General features: G+C 46.4%; 1 protein-coding gene across 1 annotated transcript in view; it reads right to left on the bottom strand.

The window, feature by feature from the left end:
- The window catches only part of IGF2R (insulin like growth factor 2 receptor), a 249,543-nt gene that overhangs the window by 172,224 nt on the left and 59,414 nt on the right, over positions 1–17,905 (bottom strand). Inside the window, exons 2-3 of the mRNA XM_069769196.1 lie at positions 2,396–2,538; positions 703–818 (exon numbers count right to left, since the gene is read on the bottom strand). Coding sequence (XP_069625297.1) covers positions 703–818; positions 2,396–2,538 — 259 coding nt within the window. The remainder of the gene's footprint in view (positions 1–702; positions 819–2,395; positions 2,539–17,905) is intronic.

Raw genomic sequence — 17,905 nt, forward strand, 5'->3', positions numbered from 1 at the left:
CCCAACACCTCGTGTACTCCACACTTAGGCTACGTTCACATTTGCGTTGTTGTGTGCTGCGTCAGCGACGCAACACACAACGCACGCAAAAACGCATGCAAAACGCAGCAAAAAGCTGCATTTTGTGATGCATGCGTTCATTTTTATAGCGCAAAAAAATGCAACGAGCAGTTTCCTCTGCGCCCTGACGCTTGCGCCCAAAAACGCATGCGTCACAAAACGCAACAAAACGCATGTCCATGCGCCCCCCATGTTAAATATAAGGGCGCATGCGTCGCCGCGGTTGCGTAGCCTTACCTACTACAGCTTTCTCGCTGGAGCTAGTACTCCCTGCAGGAATCCCCTTGTCCACACACCAGCAATGCACAGTCTGCTGCGGCGAGTTACTGCGGCTTCCAGGATCAGTCTCCACAGCTCAAAGCTGCAGTCTGTCATTGCTTCAGTAGCAAAGATTGAATGCTGAAGTGTCAGGTTTGAATGCTATGCATATGGTCGCAGATGGAAACACTTGGACGACTTTCTATCAACCTTGGCGACCAGTTTTTACCCGACCCAATTATATCCAGATACATTTCAACATAATTGGATATTTGCTTACATGTGGGACATCCATAAAAGCATTTGAATATATCCAGTGAAAAAGCTCAGACAGAACAATTAGAAAAACAACAAGGAGAAAACACGCAGACGATAAGCACTGACCAGTGACTTTCCACACAGTAAGTTGATAATGCTTTGGATTTTATGGTCCGTTTCTGGGCAGCTTTCCGTAGTATTAAACACAAGCACATTATCACTGAATTGAGCTGGTGAGGTCCCTGGAAAGAAACACAATATAGTATAAAAAGTATAAAAGTGCAAACATTAAACTATCTGTTCTTAATTCAATTGTCTACATCAGTCACTGGGTCAAGACATGTACATATAGATACAGTCAAGGCCGAAAGTGTTGGCACTAGTGATGAGCGAGTACTCGTTGCTCGGGTTTTCCTGAGCACGCTCGGGTGGTCTCCGAGCATTTATGACTGCTCGGAGATTTAGTTTTCATTTCATTACCTCAGCAGCATGATTTACAGCTATTAGCCAGCCTGAGTACATGTGGGGATTCCCTAGCAACCAGGCAACCCCCACATGTACTCAGCCTGGCTAATAGCTGTAAATCATTCAGCTGCCGTAATGAAAACGAAATCTCCGAACACTAACAAATACTCGGAGACCACCCGAGCGTGCTCGGGAAAACCCGAGCAACGAGTACACTCACTCATCACTAGTTGGCACCAATGAAATTGCTCAAGAAATTGAAGTATTTCTCCCAGAAAATTATTGCCGATACATGTTGTGTTCTACACATTTATTTCCTTTATGTGTATTGGAACAGCACAAAAAAAGAATGAAAAAAGGCAAATTGCACATACGTTCACACAAAACCCCAAAAATGGTCCCGACAAAGTGATTGGCAACTTGGCACCCTCACCTTAATATTTGGCTGCACATCCTTTGGAATTAATTGGAATAATTAACTGCAATCAATCGCCTCCTATAACCATCAACAAGCTTCTTACATCTCTCAACTGGAATTTTGGACCTCTCTTCTATTATAAACTGCTCCAGGTCTCATATCTGAAGGCGCCTTATACCAACCACAATTTTAAGATCTTTCCACAGGAGGCCAACGGGATTTAGACCAGTCCTCACCGCTGGTATACAGTAGCTCAGTGGTGGAATGGACTGCTTTATGTAAGCATGGACATATACTAGTGCAACAGAGGGCAAATTAAAACCCTGTTAATTATATTGTGAGAACATGGACATATCCAGTGTGTAAGCAGCCTTTATTATTTCACAAACCATATCGAGTGATTATTTTGTGAGATCATATGGCACCATAATTAATGGGGCAAAAGCTGTGGCACAATGTCTATTCAGTGCTACTAAAAGATTTTTATAAGACAAAACATCTCCCCAACACGAATTAGATTTTGTATGCTGTAACATCTGGCCGCTGCGCTGCTGCACAAGTACACCACGTCCAACCCACAGCGTTTACTGACGGTGTGCACGTACCCTTAGGCTGACAACCATATCACCCAATCAGCCCATACATAACAAGCATTCATGCTTTCGCTTTGGGCGGAGCCCAGGTGGGGGGGGGGGGAGACCAGGTGGTGGCCCCTCTTGGAGAACTGGAGGTTTGCACCTATCAATTCAACCAACCCAACCCTTATCTGCCAGGAGAGTCTGGAGGCTTCCAAAATCAATTACAGTGCAAAGGATATAATCTAGCAAGTATGGGGGTCTTCATGTACGAAAATATGTTATTCGAAAACTGCATATCCACCTATATCTGTAAATGGGCAAGATTCAATTATGAAAACATTACTGTAGTCCCACTTACCAACTAACTGATACTTGTTTTTCTTCACATCATGAGCACAAATGGCACATGGAGTCCCCCCACATTCCTCTGCTGGAAAATTTTCACAGACATTAATTTTGTAGTGAACATCCGCCTCATCATCTAAGGCTTCCCATGAATGTCTGCAATGAAAAAAAAAAAGTGAATAAAACTTTTAAACACTTTTGTACTAGACATAACCATTATGGTCATAGAAATGAGATGACTCAATTTTCAGGTTTAAAAAAAAAAAAAAAGAAACATTATACCCTCAAAAACAAGTGAGACAACCGCTATAAGCACTAAGGCCTCAAACACACAGTAATATTACAGATCAGTGTTCAAATGATCTAGATCATTCATAAAAAAATGTATGGATTCCTTGTATTTGTCTCTGACATGAAACTCTTTGGGAATTTTTTTTGTGAAGGTGAGGCAAACATAACATGGTTCCTACTGCAATCACTGGGCTGTCCAAATAATGCTGGGCCCACCAGAAAAAAGTATGCAAACATAATATCGGGATACCATAACATTCAAGCTGGTGCCATCAGTGTCAACTACGAACTTTTTGGATCCAAATGCTATGTTTTCCAGAAATTGATCATTTTTTCAAATATGCTAATGAGGAGCTAACTGCACCATGGGTGTGACTGAAGTGTTAAGTGACAATTCCTAACTACCTGTTTTCCATCCAACTTCCATCTCCGCTATCTCTTGAAAATCCAGAGCTGTCAAAGAATATGCATAACAATAAGACGAGAAGGTACACTGAACTGCTTGGCCAGACCATGGGTGCACCTCATTAGCAAATTTGAGTAAAGAACAGCAGAGCCACTGATATGAATTTAATTAGAGCTACAGCAGCTTGCAAAAGTATTCACCTCCCTTGGCATTTTATGTTTTACTACCTCACAACCTGGAATTTCAGTCTTATTTTGAGCGTTTGCGTCAAGTTGTGTAAAGAACATACCTACAACTTTGAACATTAGGTTTTCTATATATTGTGAAGCAAACAACAAATATGACAACATAACTGAAAACTCCAACGTGCGTACTTATTCCCCCCACTAAAGTCAGTACTTTGTACAGCCTCCTTTTGCGGCAATTACAGCTGCAAGTGGTTTTGGATAAGTCTCTATGAGCTTTCCACATCTTGCCACTGGGATTTTTGCCCATTCTTCAAGGCAAAACTGCTCCAGCTCCTTCATATTAGATGGTTTCCTCTGGTGAACAGAAATCTTCTAGTCTGACCACAGATTCTCAGTTGGATTAAGGTCAGGGCTGTGACTAGGCCGCTCCAATACATTTACACGTTTCCCCTTAAACCACTGGAGTGTTGCTTTAGCAGTATGCTTTGGGTCATTGTCTTGTTTGAAATCACTGACAAAAACAGGTTTTGCTCAAGAATATCCCTGTATTTCGCACAATCCATCTTCTCCTCGACCTGGGCCATCTTCCCTATCCCATTTAGCTTAAAGGTGTTGTCCACTACTAGAACAACCCTTTCTTGAACTACAGTAAATGTTTGGCCCAGATAAAATTAAAAAAAGCATGTAACCAAACTTCCTTGCCGGCGACATTCCCGTGGTGTCGGCACTCGCTCTCCCCGGGGCTCCCGTGTGGTGCTATGACACGTGACCCCGGAACCCAATCACTGATGGCATGCCCTGCCTATGTACGGATTGAACATGAAGACAAAGTCCGGGCTGCAGCTGATCTCTGATCAAGCCACTGTATGTCCCCTACCCAACCCAGGGCTGTGCATAGTCTAACCTGTCATTTTGTGCTTACAGACTTTCTTTAAAATCATACAAGTAAAGGTGACTTTTTTCCCTTACTGTCCAAGCAATTAGTGGATAACCATGACTATAGTTTACAAAAATAAAAATCTATTACCAACATGTAAACCTAACAACTCTAAAAAATTGTAGAATAAGTTTACAAACGTCATATATTTAGCTCAGTTGTTGAATTCAGTATGTTTATAGTGCAAGTGTCATCAGCATATTGACAGGACTGAGGTCTCCTTGGTTAGATGACTTGTCAAGATTCCTTACAATTAAAAAAACAAAAAACAAACAGTAAAATTGAACCAGTGATAAGAAGCAGTACAGGTAGCTAAATGTTTCTATTATTATTTATTTATATAGCACCATTAATTCCATGGTGCTGTACATGATAAAGGGGTTACGTACAGAGTTCTAGATATCGTTTACAGTAAACAAATTTATAATGAGACTGGTACAGAGGGGAGAGGAACCTGTGGTTGCGGACTTGCATTGTACGGGATAATGGGGAAGAGACAGAAGGTCGGGGGTGCAGCAGCTCTGGTGGTGGTGAGACGGCAGCTCGGGTGGTGGTGAGGCGGCAGAATGTTTATTACAGGCTGAAGGCTATCCTGAAGAGATGAGTTTTCAGCTTCCGTCTGAAGGATCCAAGGGTGGTGGATAATCGGATGTGTTGAGACATGGAATTCCAGAGGATGGGGGATATTTGGGGGATATTTGGGAGAAATCTTGCAGGCGGTTGTGTGAGGAACGAATAAGTGTGGAGGAAAGTAGGATGTCTTGGGGAGGATTGAAGATTATGTGAGGGAAGATATTGGGAGATTAGTTCAGAGATATAGGGAGGGGACAGGTTGTGGATGGCTTTGTAGATCAGTGTTAGTAGTGTGAACTGGATTCATTTGGGAATTGGGAGCCAGTGGAGGGATTTACAGAGGGGAGATACAGGGGATTAGCGAGGAGAGAGGTGGATTAGCCGGGCAGCAGAGTTGAGGACAGACTGGAGTGCAAGAGAGTTAGCGGGGAGGCTGTTGTGAATTCTGTTGTCGAGCTCCCTCCTGTGGTCGTGAATGGTACTTTGGCGAGTTCTGTCTATGGGTTCCCTCTGGTGGCTATGAGTGAAGCTGCGGCTTCTGAGGTTCCTTACACAGGTGACGTGATTTATCCTTTGCTTGGCTGCTCTATTTAACCCCTCTCAGATCGTTACTCCATGCCAGCTGTCAATGTTTTTGCATTTGTTCAGTTCGCTCCTGGATCTCTCTGGTGACCTGCCGTCTCCTGCAGAAGCCAAGTTCCTGATAGTCATTATTTGTTAATTGTTTTCTTGTCCAGCTGGTTATCATGATTTTGTCTTGCTAGCTGGAAGCTCTGGGATGCAGAGAGGCCCCTCCGCACCGTGAGTCGGTGCGGAGGTCTTTTTTGCATACTCTGCGTGGTTTTTTGTAGGTTTTTGTGCTGACCGCAAAGTTACCTTTCCTATCCTCTATTTAGTAAGTCTGGCCTCCCTTTGCTAAACCTGTTTCATTTCTGCGTTTGTGACTTCATCTTTACTCACAGTCAATATATGTGGGGGGCTTCCTTTACCTTTGGGAAATTTCTCTGAGGCAAGGTAGGCTTTATTTTCCTTCTCTAGGGCTAGATAGTTCTTAGGCTGTGACGAGGCGCCTAGGTCTGGTCAGGAGCGCTCCACGGCTATTTCTAGTGTGTGTGATAGGATTAGGGCTTGCGGTCAGCAGAGTTCCCACATCCCAGAGCTCGTCCTGTATGAGGTTTAACTATCAGGTCATTCCGGGTGCTCCTAATCACCAGGTCATAACAGGAGGCCACAGAGGAGGGTGTTGCAGTAATCGAGGCGGGAGATGATGAGGGCATGCAAAAGAGTTTTAGTACATTATGGGCTGAGGAAGGGACGGATTCTGGCAATATTTTTGAGTTGGAGGAGACAGGAGGTGGTAAAGGTTTGGACGTGTGGTTTGAAGGACAGGGCAGAGTCGAGAGTTACCCCGAGGAAATGGATTTCAGGTGCGGGAGAGAGCGTGATGCCGTTTACCATAATAGATAGATCAGGTGGGGGGATACACAAGATGGGGGAAAGATGAGGAGCTCGGTTTTGTCTACACTGAGTTTTAGGAAGCGGGAGGTGAAGAAGGAGGATATGGCTGGTAGACACTCTGGGATTCAAGACAGCAGAGAAGTGACATCTGGGCCAGAGAGGTAGATCTGAGTCTAGTCCGCATACAGGTGGTACTGGAAGCCATGGGACTTTATGAGTTGTTCTAGTCCAAGGGTATAGATGGAAGAAAGCAGAGGCTCTAGGACAAAGCCTTGAGGGACTCCAACAAAGAGAGCGGGATGAGGAGGTAGTGTGGGAGTGGGAAACGCTAAATGTGGGGTTGGAAAGGTATGAGGCAATCCAGAACAGGGCAAGGTCTTTGATGCCAAGGGAAGAAAGAATTTGTAGCAGTAGGCAGTGGTCGACTGTGTCGAAGGCAGAGGACAGGTCGAGAAGGAGGAGGATGGAGAACTCGCTCCTAACCACCAGGTCATAACAGTACAGCTGGCCCAAAGTATTAATGCATCTCAATAGAGGGATAAGAGAACTTCTGAGACCATTTTTTTTTCTTTGCACTGTGTTTTGTTTCTCTTTTCCCCTAGACCATTGGGTGGTTCAGGACACAGGTGTAGGTATGGACATTCAAGGTCTGTCCTCTTGTGTGGATCATCTCACTGCAAGGGCACAGAACATTCAAGATTTTGTGGTTCAGAATCCTATGTTAGAGCCTAGAATTCCTATTCCTGACTTATTTTCTGGGGATAGATCTAGGTTCTTGAATTTCAAAAATAATTGTAAACTGTTTCTAGCTTTGAAACCCCGCTCCTCTGGTGACCCCGCACAACAAGTAAAAATCATTATTTCTTTGTTGCGTGGTGACCCTCAAGACTGGGCATTTTCCCTTGCGCCAGGAGATCCTGCATTGCGTGATGTTGATGCGTTTTTTCTGGCGCTTGGATTGCTTTATGATGAACCAAATTCAGTGGATCAGGCAGAGAAAATCTTGCTGGCTTTGTGTCAGGGTCAGGATGAAGCGGAGGTGTACTGTCAGAAGTTTAGAAAGTGGTCTGTGCTTACTCAGTGGAACGAATGTGCCCTGGCAGCAATTTTCAGAAAGGGTCTTTCTGAAGCCCTCAAGGATGTCACGGTGGGATTTCCCACGCCTGCTGGTCTGAATGAGTCTATGTCTTTGGCCATTCAGATCGATCGGCGCATGCGTGAGCGCAAAGCTGTGCACCATCTGGCGGTGTCCTCTGAGCATAGGCCTGAGCCTATGCAGTGTGATAGGACTTTGACCAGAGCTGAAAGGCAGGAACACAGACGTCGGAATGGGCTGTGTTTTTACTGTGGTGAATCCACTCATGCTATCTCCGATTGTCCTAAGCGCACTAAGCGGTTCGCTAGGTCTGTCACCATTGGTACGGTACAGTCTAAATTTCTTTTGTCCGTTACTCTGATTTGCTCTCTGTCGTCCTATTCTGTAATGGCATTTGTGGATTCAGGCGCTGCCCTGAATTTGATGGATCTGGAGTTTGCCAGGCGCTGTGGTTTCTTCTTGGAGCCCTTGCAGTATCCTATTCCATTGAGAGGAATTGATGCTATGCCTTTGGCCAAGAATAAGCCTCAGTACTGGACTCAATTGACCATGTGCATGGCTCCTGCACATCAGGAGGATATTCGCTTTTTGGTGTTGCATAATCTGCATGATGTGGTCGTTTTGGGGTTGCCATGGCTACAGGTCCATAATCCAGTATTGGATTGGAAATCTATGTCTGTGTGCGGCTGGGGTTGTCAGGGGGTACATGGTGATGTTCCATTGCTGTCAATTTCGCCTTCCACTTCTTCTAAAGTCCCTGAGTTTTTATCAGATTACAGGGATGTATTTGAAGAGCCCAAATCCAGTGCCCTACCCCCTTATAGGGATTGCGATTGTGCTATTAATTTGATTCCTGGTAGTAAGTTTCCTAAGGGCCGTCTGTTTAATTTATCTGTGCCAGAGCACGCCGCTATGCGGAGTTATATAAAGGAATCCTTGGAGAAGGGTCATATTCGTCCATCGTCGTCACCATTAGGAGCAGGGTTCTTTTTTGTGGCCAAGAAGGATGGTTCTTTGAGACCTTGTATTGATTACCGCCTTCTTAATAAGATCACAGTCAAATTTCAGTATCCTTTGCCGCTGCTGTCTGATTTGTTTGCTCGGATTAAGGGGGCTAGTTGGTTCACCAAGATAGATCTGCGTGGATCGTATAATCTTGTGCGAATTAAACAGGGTGATGAATGGAAAACGGCATTTAATACGCCCGAGGGCCATTTTGAGTACCTGGTTATGCCATTCGGGCTTTCTAATGCTCCATCTGTGTTTCAGTCCTTTATGCATGACATCTTCCGAGAGTACCTGGATAGATTCATGATTGTATATTTGGATGACATTTTGGTCTTTTCAGATGATTGGGAGTCTCATGTGAAGCAGGTCAGAATGGTGTTCCAGGTCCTTCGTGCGAATTCCTTGTTTGTGAAGGGGTCAAAGTTTCTCTTCGGAGTTCAGAAGGTTTCATTTTTGGGTTTCATTTTTTCCCCTTCTACTATCGAGATGGACCCTGTTAAAGTTCAGGCCATTTACGATTGGACTCAGCCGACATCTGTGAAGAGCTTGCAGAAGTTCCTGGGCTTTGCTAATTTTTATCGTCGCTTCATCGCTAATTTTTCCAGTATTGCTAAACCGTTGACTGATTTGACCAAGAAAGGTGCTGATGTGGTCAATTGGTCCTCTGCGGCTGTAGAGGCTTTTCAGGAGTTGAAGCGACGTTTTGCTTCTGCCCCTGTGTTGTGCCAGCCAGATGTTTCGCTCCCGTTTCAGGTTGAGGTTGATGCTTCTGAAATTGGAGCAGGGGCCGTTTTGTCGCAAAGAAGTTCTGATGGCTCGGTGATGAAACCATGTGCCTTCTTTTCTAGAAAATTCTCGCCTGCTGAGCGCAATTATGATGTGGGCAATCGGGAGTTGTTGGCCATGAAGTGGGCATTCGAGGAGTGGCGACATTGGCTTGAAGGAGCTAAACATCGCGTGGTGGTCTTGACGGATCACAAGAATTTGACTTATCTCGAGTCTGCCAAACGGTTGAATCCTAGACAGGCTCGATGGTCGCTCTTTTTCTCCAGTTTTGATTTTGTGGTTTCATACCTTCCGGGATCTAAGAATGTGAAGGCTGACACCCTGTCAAGGAGTTTTGCGCCTGACTCTCCGGGTGTTCCGGAGCCGGCGGGTATTCTTTAAGAGGGGGTAATTTTGTCTGCCATTTCCCCTGATTTGCGGCGCGTGCTGCAAAAGTTTCAGGCTGATAGACCTGACCGTTGTCCTACGGAGAAACTGTTTGTCCCTGATAGATGGACTAGTAGAGTTATCTCTGAGATTCATTGTTCTGTGTTGGCTGGTCATCCTGGAATCTTTGGTACCAGAGATTTGGTGGCTAGATCCTTTTGGTGGCCTTCTTTGTCACGGGATGTGCGTTCTTTTGTGCAGTCCTGTGGGACTTGTGCTCGGGCTAAGCCCTGCTGTTCTCGTGCCAGTGGGTTGCTTTTGCCCTTGCCTATCCCGAAGAGACCCTGGACGCATATTTCCATGGATTTTATTTCAGATCTCCCTGTTTCTCAAAGGATGTCGGTCATTTGGGTGGTTTGTGATCGCTTCTCTAAGATGGTCCATTTGGTACCCTTATCTAAATTGCCTTCCTCCTCTGATTTCGTGCCATTGTTTTTCCAGCATGTGGTTCGTTTGCATGGCATTCCAGAGTACATCGTCTCGGACAGAGGTTCCCAGTTTGTTTCGAGGTTTTGGCGGTCCTTTTGCACTAAGATGGGCATTGATTTGTCTTTTTCTTCGGCTTTCCATCCTCAGACTAATGGCCAAACTGAACGAACTAATCAGACTTTGGAGACATATCCGAGATGCTTTGTTTCTGCTGATCAGGATGATTGGGTGTCCTTCTTGCCTTTGGCTGAGTTCGCCCTCAATAATCGGGCCAGATCGGCTACTTTAGTTTCTCCTTTTTTCTGTAATTCTGGTTTCCATCCCCGTTTCTCTTCAGGGCAGGTTGAGCCTTCGGACTGTCCTGGTGTGGATACGGTGGTGGACAGGTTGCAGCGGATTTGGACTCATGTGGTGGACAATTTGACATTGTCCCAGGAGAAGGCTCAACGTTTCGCTAACCGCCGGCGTTGTGTTGGTCCCCGACTTCGTGTTGGGGATTTGGTTTGGTTGTCATCTCGTCACGTTCCTATGAAGGTTTCCTCTCCTAAGTTTAAGCCTCGTTTCATTGGGCCATATAAGATTTCTGAAGTTCTTAATCCTGTGTCATTTCGTTTGGACCTTCCAGCTTCTTTTGCCATCCATAATGTGTTCCATAGGTCGTTGTTGCGGAGATACGTGGCGCCTATGGTTCCCTCCGTTGATCCCCCTGCCCCGGTGTTGGTTGAGGGGGAGTTGGAGTATGTGGTGGAGAAGATTTTGGATTCTCGTGTTTCGAGACGGAAACTTCAGTACCTGGTCAAGTGGAAGGGTTATGGTCAGGAAGATAATTCCTGGGTTTTTGCCTCTGATGTTCATGCTGCCGATCTTGTTCGTGCCTTTCATCTGGCTCATCCTGATCGGCCTGGGGGCTCTGGTGAGGGTTCGGTGACCCCTCCTCAAGGGGGGGGTACTGTTGTGAATTCTGTTGTCGAGCTCCCTCCTGTGGTCGTGAATGGTACTTCGGCGAGTTCTGTCTATGGGTTCCCTCTGGTGGCTATGAGTGAAGCTGCGGCTTCTGAGGTTCCTTACACAGGTGACGTGATTTATCCTTTGCTTGGCTGCTCTATTTAACCCCTCTCAGATCGTTACTCCATGCCAGCTGTTAATGTTTTTGCATTTGTTCAGTTCGCTCCTGGATCTCTCTGGTGACCTGCCGTCTCCTGCAGAAGCTAAGTTCCTGATAGTCATTATTTGTTAATGGTTTTCTTGTCCAGCTGGTTATCATGATTTTGTCTTGCTAGCTGGAAGCTCTGGGATGCAGAGAGGCCCCTCCGCACCGTGAGTCGGTGCGGAGGTCTTTTTTGCATACTCTGCGTGGTTTTTTGTAGGTTTTTGTGCTGACCGCAAATTTACCTTTCCTATCCTCTGTCTATTTAGTAAGTCTGGCCTCCCTTTGCTAAACCTGTTTCATTTCTGCGTTTGTGACTTCATCTTTACTCACAGTCAATATATGTGGGGGGCTTCCTTTACCTTTGGGAAATTTCTCTGAGGCAAGGTAGGCTTTATTTTCCTTCTCTAGGGCTAGATAGTTCTTAGGCTGTGACGAGGCGCCTAGGTCTGGTCAGGAGCGCTCCACGGCTATTTCTAGTGTGTGTGATAGGATTATGGCTTGCGGTCAGCAGAGTTCCCACATCCCAGAGCTCGTCCTGTATGAAGTTTAACTATCAGGTCATTCCGGGTGCTCCTAATCACCAGGTCATAACAGGAGGCCACAGAGGAGGGTGTTGCAGTAATCGAGGCGGGAGATGATGAGGGCATGCAAAAGAGTTTTAGTACATTATGGGCTGAGGAAGGGACGGATTCTGGCAATATTTTTGAGTTGGAGGAGACAGGAGGTGGTAAGGGTTTGGACGTGTGGTTTGAAGGATAGGGCAGAGTCGAGAGTTACCCCGAGGAAATGGATTTCAGGTGCGGGAGAGAGCGTGATGCCGTTTACCATGATAGATAGATCAGGTGGGGGGATACACAAGATGGGGGAAAGATGAGGAGCTCGGTTTTGTCTACACTGAGTTTTAGGAAGCGGGAGGTGAAGAAGGAGGATATGGCTGGTAGACACTCTGGGATTCAAGACAGCAGAGAGGTGACATCTGGGCCAGAGAGGTAGATCTGAGTCTCGTCCGCATACAGGTGGTACTGGAAGCCATGGGACTTTATGAGTTGTTCTAGTCCAAGGGTATAGATGGAAGAAAGCAGAGGCTCTAGGACAAAGCCTTGAGGGACTCCAACAAAGAGAGCGGGATGAGGAGGTAGTGTGGGAGTGGGAAACGCTAAATGTGGGGTTGGAAAGGTATGAGGCAATCCAGAACAGGGCAAGGTCTTTGATGCCAAGGGAAGAAAGAATTTGTAGCAGTAGGCAGTGGTCGACTGTGTCGAAGGCAGAGGACAGGTCGAGAAGGAGGAGGATGGAGAACTCGCTTTGGCTGGGAGTAAGTCATTAGTAATTTTGGTCAGGGCAGTTTCGGTAGAGTGGTGGGGACAGACGCCAGATTGGAGGTTGTCAAGGAGACAGACGAGAGGTGGGGGGAAAGTTGAGCATGGACATGCTGCTCAAGGAGTTTTGAAGCAAACGGGAGCAGTGATATGGGGCAATAGCTGGGCATAGCAGTTGGGTCACGGTTAGTTTTTTTGAGGATGGGTGTGATGGTGGCATGTTTGAAGGCCGAGGGGAAGGTACCAGAAGACAGTGATAGGTGGAAGAGATGGGTTAGGGCTGGAATGAGCATGTTAGTGAGGTTGGGGAGCAGGTGGGAGGGGATGGGGTCATGTGCACAGGTGGTGAGGTGCGATTTGGAAAAGAGGCGAGTAAGCTCTCCTTCAGTGATGTTGGAGAGGGAGGTTATTAAGGAAGCGCAGAGGTCTGGTAAATGGAGTGGGTGGTGCAACAGTAAAGGTTTACCTTGTGTGGTCGATCTTATTTTTGAAGTAGGTGGCAAAGTCCTCGTAAGAGATGAGGGGAGCTGGAGGTGGCAGTGGTGGGCAGAGGAAAGAGTTGAATGTGCTGAACAGTTGTTATGGGTTGTAGGATAATGAAGATACAAGGTTTGTGAAATCGGTCTGTTTAGCAGAGGTGAGGGCTAATTTGAAGATAAGTGTAGCTTGTTTGAAAGCAGTAAGTTGTCTGGCAGGCGTGTTTTCTTCCAATGCCGTTCCACGACCCTGGATGCTTGTCGCAGTTTTTTGGTGAGATTGTTATGCCAGGGTTGCCTATTGATTTGTCGCACTTTGCCATGCATGAGAGGGGCGACTGAGTCTATCACTGATGTGAGGGTGGAGTTATAGAATGGGTGGTGCTGACCGTGTTGTGGAGTAAAGATAGAGGACAGGGGTTGAAGAGAGTCTGAGAGTCTGTGAATGTGTAGGTCTGCGAGGTTTCTGCGAGGATGTGGCAGTGGCTGGACATGGAGGGCGGGTGAGAAGGTGAGTACACTGTGGTCAGTTAGAGGGAAGAGAAAGTTGTGAGATTAGATAATGAACAGAGGCGGGTGAAGAGTAGGTCTAGTGGACATCCGTCTGTGTGGGTGGCTGTAGAGGTCCACTGAGTAAGTCCAAAGGATGAAGTAAGGGTCAGGAGCTTGGAGGCTGCGGGCTGGCGGGTGTCATTAGGAATATTAAAGTTAAATGGTAGGTATGTCAGCAGAGAGAAAGTGAAGAAGCCAGGTGGAGAATTGGTCAATGAAGGCAGTGGCTGAGCCTGGTGGTCGTTATATGACAGCCATTTTGAGATTAGAGGGAGAGTAGATACGGACAGATTGAACCTCGAAAGAAGGGAGGATAAGGAAGGGTGGGGGTTGAATAGGGTTGAAGGAGCAGTTTTTAGAAAGAAGGAGATCCACTCCTCCCCCATGTCTGTTGCCAGAGCAAGCAGTGTGGGTAAATTGGAGGCCACCGTAAATCAGTGCAGCAGGGGAGGCCGCGTCAGCCAGGTCTCAGTGAGGGCCAGGAAGGAAAGGTTGCGGGAAGTAAAGAGATCGTGGATTACGTGGAACTTGTTGCAGATGGAGTGGGCATTCCAAAGTGCCATATAGAGAGGAAGCAGGGGGGTGGGGGTCAGTGGCACAGATTTTAAGTGTGAGGGATTGTGGTAGTTTCTCTTAGTGCGAGAAGGATAGGGGTGAGGACTAGTGAGATGTATGAGGCGGAGGGGGGGGGGGGCAGGATTGGGGGGGGCGATATGTCGCCATCAGTGAGAATGAGCAGAGAAATGTAAAGCAGGTGGGTGATGGAGAGTGATCGGCTTGTGATATATTTTGGTAGGAGAAGTCTGAGGTTGAACAGCAGGTCTGCAGGTGAAAGCGAGGTAGGGGGGGTAAGAGAGAGGGGGAGATAGTTATGTGGTTCGAGAGTGCAGGGGTTTGGGGTTAGCGAAGGAGAGTGAGGATTAGTGGAGCAAAAACAGTGAGGGCAAATGTGAGCATGGTTAAAGAGCAGGGGAAGAAAAGAAAGGTAAGCAATATTAGAAGACATTAGTCTTAACATCTGGCCGATTTCTGGTATATTTCTGATGCTACACTTAAAAGAGGTCACATCTGACCAAGGTCATATCTGACCAGCTACATTAAAATTATACCATTCAAGTGTCCATGAAATGAAGCCAGGTGAAAAAGGGAGGAGGGAGGAGGAAGGGGCTGGAGGACAGTTCACAGCAGGGAACAATTAACAGATTGCAGTTAAAACAACATTTGACTACTATCAAAGCTGAAGAAAGACAGAATTAGGGTACCGTCACACTATACGATTTACCTACGATCACGACCAGCGATATGACCTGGCCGTGATCGTAGGTAAATCGTAGTGTGGTCGCTGGGGAGCTGTCACACAGACAGCTCTCCAGCGACCAACGATGCCGAGGTCCCCGGGTAACCAGGGTAAACATCGGGTAACTAAGCGCAGGACCGCGCTTAGTAACCAGATGTTTACCCTGGTTACAAGCGTAAAACTAAAAAAAAAAAAAAACAGCACATACTTACATTCTGGTGTCCGTCAGGTCCCTTGCCGTCTGCTTCCCGCACTCACTGACTGCCGGCCGTAAAGTGAAAGTGAAAGCACAGCCGCTGTGCTCTGCTTTCACTTTACGGCCGGCAGTCACAGTGCGGGAAGCAGACGGCAAGGGACCTGACGGACACCAGAATGTAAGTATGTGCTGTTTGTTTTTTTTTAGTTTTACGCTTGTAACCAGGGTAAACATCGGGTTACTAAGCGCGGCCCTGCGCTTAGTTACCCGATGTTTACCCTGGTTACAAGCGAACGCATCGCTGGATCGCATCGCTAGATCGGTGTCACACACACCGATCTAGCGATGACAGCGGGAGATCCAGCGATGAAAGAAAGTTCCAAACGATCTGCTACGACGTACGATTCTCAGCAGGATCCCTGATCGCTGCTGCGTGTCAGACACAGCGATATCGTAACGATATCGCTGGAACGTCACGAATCGTACCGTCGTAGCGATCGAAATGGTATAGTGTGACGGTACCCTAAGATGGAAGGATAGTGAAGAGCATGGATGTATCAATATGAATTCAGCAAATTTGAAGTGTGATACATAGAATTAAAGTCAGGGAAAGAGCAGCAGAAAGAGGAAAGGGAAAGAGATAGTTCAGACGTACCAGTTAAAACAGAGGAAGAGGAGTACATGGGGTTCTGGGGTGCAGTGGGTAATCCAGGAGATAGTTTAGACGTACCAGTTAAAACAGGCCTCTGTGCTTTTAAACAAAAAAGTTAGTATGGTTCCTCTTGCTCTGCCGGTCTATGTACACTGTGTGCAGAATTATTAGGCAAGCTCTATTCTGATAACATGATACTTTTTAGGCCGGCGTCACACTGGCGTTTTAAATGGCAGAGTGCAATGTGATTAAAAAAATTTAAAAAATAAATTAAAAAAAAAAAAAAAAAAAAAAAATCGCATTACACTCAGACCAATTTTAAGCTATGGGGCAGCTCCCACCAGCCAACTTTTTGTCGGCGGTTTTCCTCGGCCCGAGACAATCGCAGCATGCCGCGATTGTCTCGGACCGAGGAAAAATCTCGGCTCACTCGAACCCATATAAGCAAATGGGTGCGAGTGAGACAACGCACATCACTTGGATATCATCCGAGTGATGTGCGTTATAAGCGGACCTCAGCAATGGAGGAGATGGAGAAATTAATTTCTCGCCTCCTCCGCAGCTGTGCTCCGATCCTCCCTGTGCGAGAGAATTGGAGCACATACGCATGACACTCGGCTCCTGCTCTGCTGCGAGCAGGAGCCGAGTGTCATTAGCATATTGTATCCGATGATCTCTCATCGGATGCAATACGCCAGTGCAGTGGTCCCCAACTCCAGGCCTTGAGGGCCGCCAACAGTGCAGGTTTTCAGGATTTCCTTAGTATTGCACATGGGTTGGAATCATCACCTGTGCAGATGATCACATTACCACCGATGCAATACTAAAGAAATCTTGAAAACCTGCACTGTTGGCGGCCCTCGAGGCCTGGAGTTGGGGACCCCTGCGCCAGTGTGACACTGGCCTTATACATATTGTCCTACTCCAAGCTGTTCAGGCTTGGGAGCCAACTACCAATTAAGTAAATCAGATGATGTACTAGACAACACCCTTCCTCATTACAGAGATGCACATCAAAACCCTATATAAGGTGTGCTTAATTATTAGGCAACTTCCTTTCCTTTGGCAAAATGGGTCAGAAGAGAGATTTGATGGGCTCTGAAAAGTCCAAAATTGCGAGATGTCTTGCAGAGGGATGCAGCAGTCTTGAAATTGCCAAACTTTTGAAGCGTGATCACTGAACAATCAAGCGTTTCATGGCAAATAGCCAACAGGGTCGCAAGAAGCGTGTTGGGCAAAAAAGACGCAAAATAGCTGTCCATCAATTGAGGAAAATCAAGCGTGAAGCTGCTAAGATGCCATTTTCCACCAGTTTTGCCATATTTCAGAGCTGTAACGTTACTGGAGTAACAAAAAGCACAAGGTGTGCGATACTCAGGGACATGACCAAGGTAAGGAAGGCTGAAAAACCACCTTTGAACAAGAAACATAAGATAAAACGTCAAGACTGGGCCAAAAAATATCTTAAGACTGACTTTTCAAAGGTTTTATGGACTGATGAAATGAGAGTGACTCTTGATGGACCAGATGGATGGGCCAGAGGCTGGATCAGTAAAGGCAGAGAGCTCCACTCCGACTCAGATGCCAGCAAGGTGGAGGTGGGGTACTGGTATGGGCTGGGATCATCAAAGATGAACTTGTGGGACCTTTTCGGGTTGAGGATGGAGTGAATCTCAACTCCCAGACCGACTGCCAGTTTCTGGAAGACAACTTCTTCAAGCAGTGGTACAGGAAGAAGTCTGTATCGTTCAAGAAAAACATGATTTACATGCAGGACAATGCTCCATCACATACCTCCAACTACTTCACAGTGTGGCTGGCCAGTAAAGGTCTCAAAAAAGAAAAAATAATGACATGGCCTCCTTGTTCACCTGATCTGAACCCCATAGAGAACCTGTGGTCCCTCATAAAATGTGAGATCTACTCGTACAGGGAGGGAAAACAGTACACCTCTCGGAACAGTGTCTGGGAGGCTGTGGTGGCTGCTGCACGCAATGTTGATCGTAAAAGATCAAGCAACTGACAGAATCTATGGATGGAAGCCTGTTGAGTGTCATCATAAAGAAAGGTGGCTATATTGGTCACTAGGGTTGAGCGACCTTGACTTTTTTAGGGTCGAGCCGGGTTTCGCGAAACCCGACTATCTCAAAAGTCGAGTGAAATCGGCCGATTATGGCGAAAAGTCGATGATCGACCGAAACACGAAACCCAATGCAAAGCCAATGGGAATATTTTTTTTTTTTCTCCCTCTCCCTCTCTCTCTCCCCCTCTCTCTCTCTCTCT

The sequence above is a fragment of the Ranitomeya imitator genome, chromosome 5 (assembly GCF_032444005.1).
Source record: "Ranitomeya imitator isolate aRanImi1 chromosome 5, aRanImi1.pri, whole genome shotgun sequence".
NCBI lineage: Eukaryota > Metazoa > Chordata > Amphibia > Anura > Dendrobatidae > Ranitomeya > Ranitomeya imitator.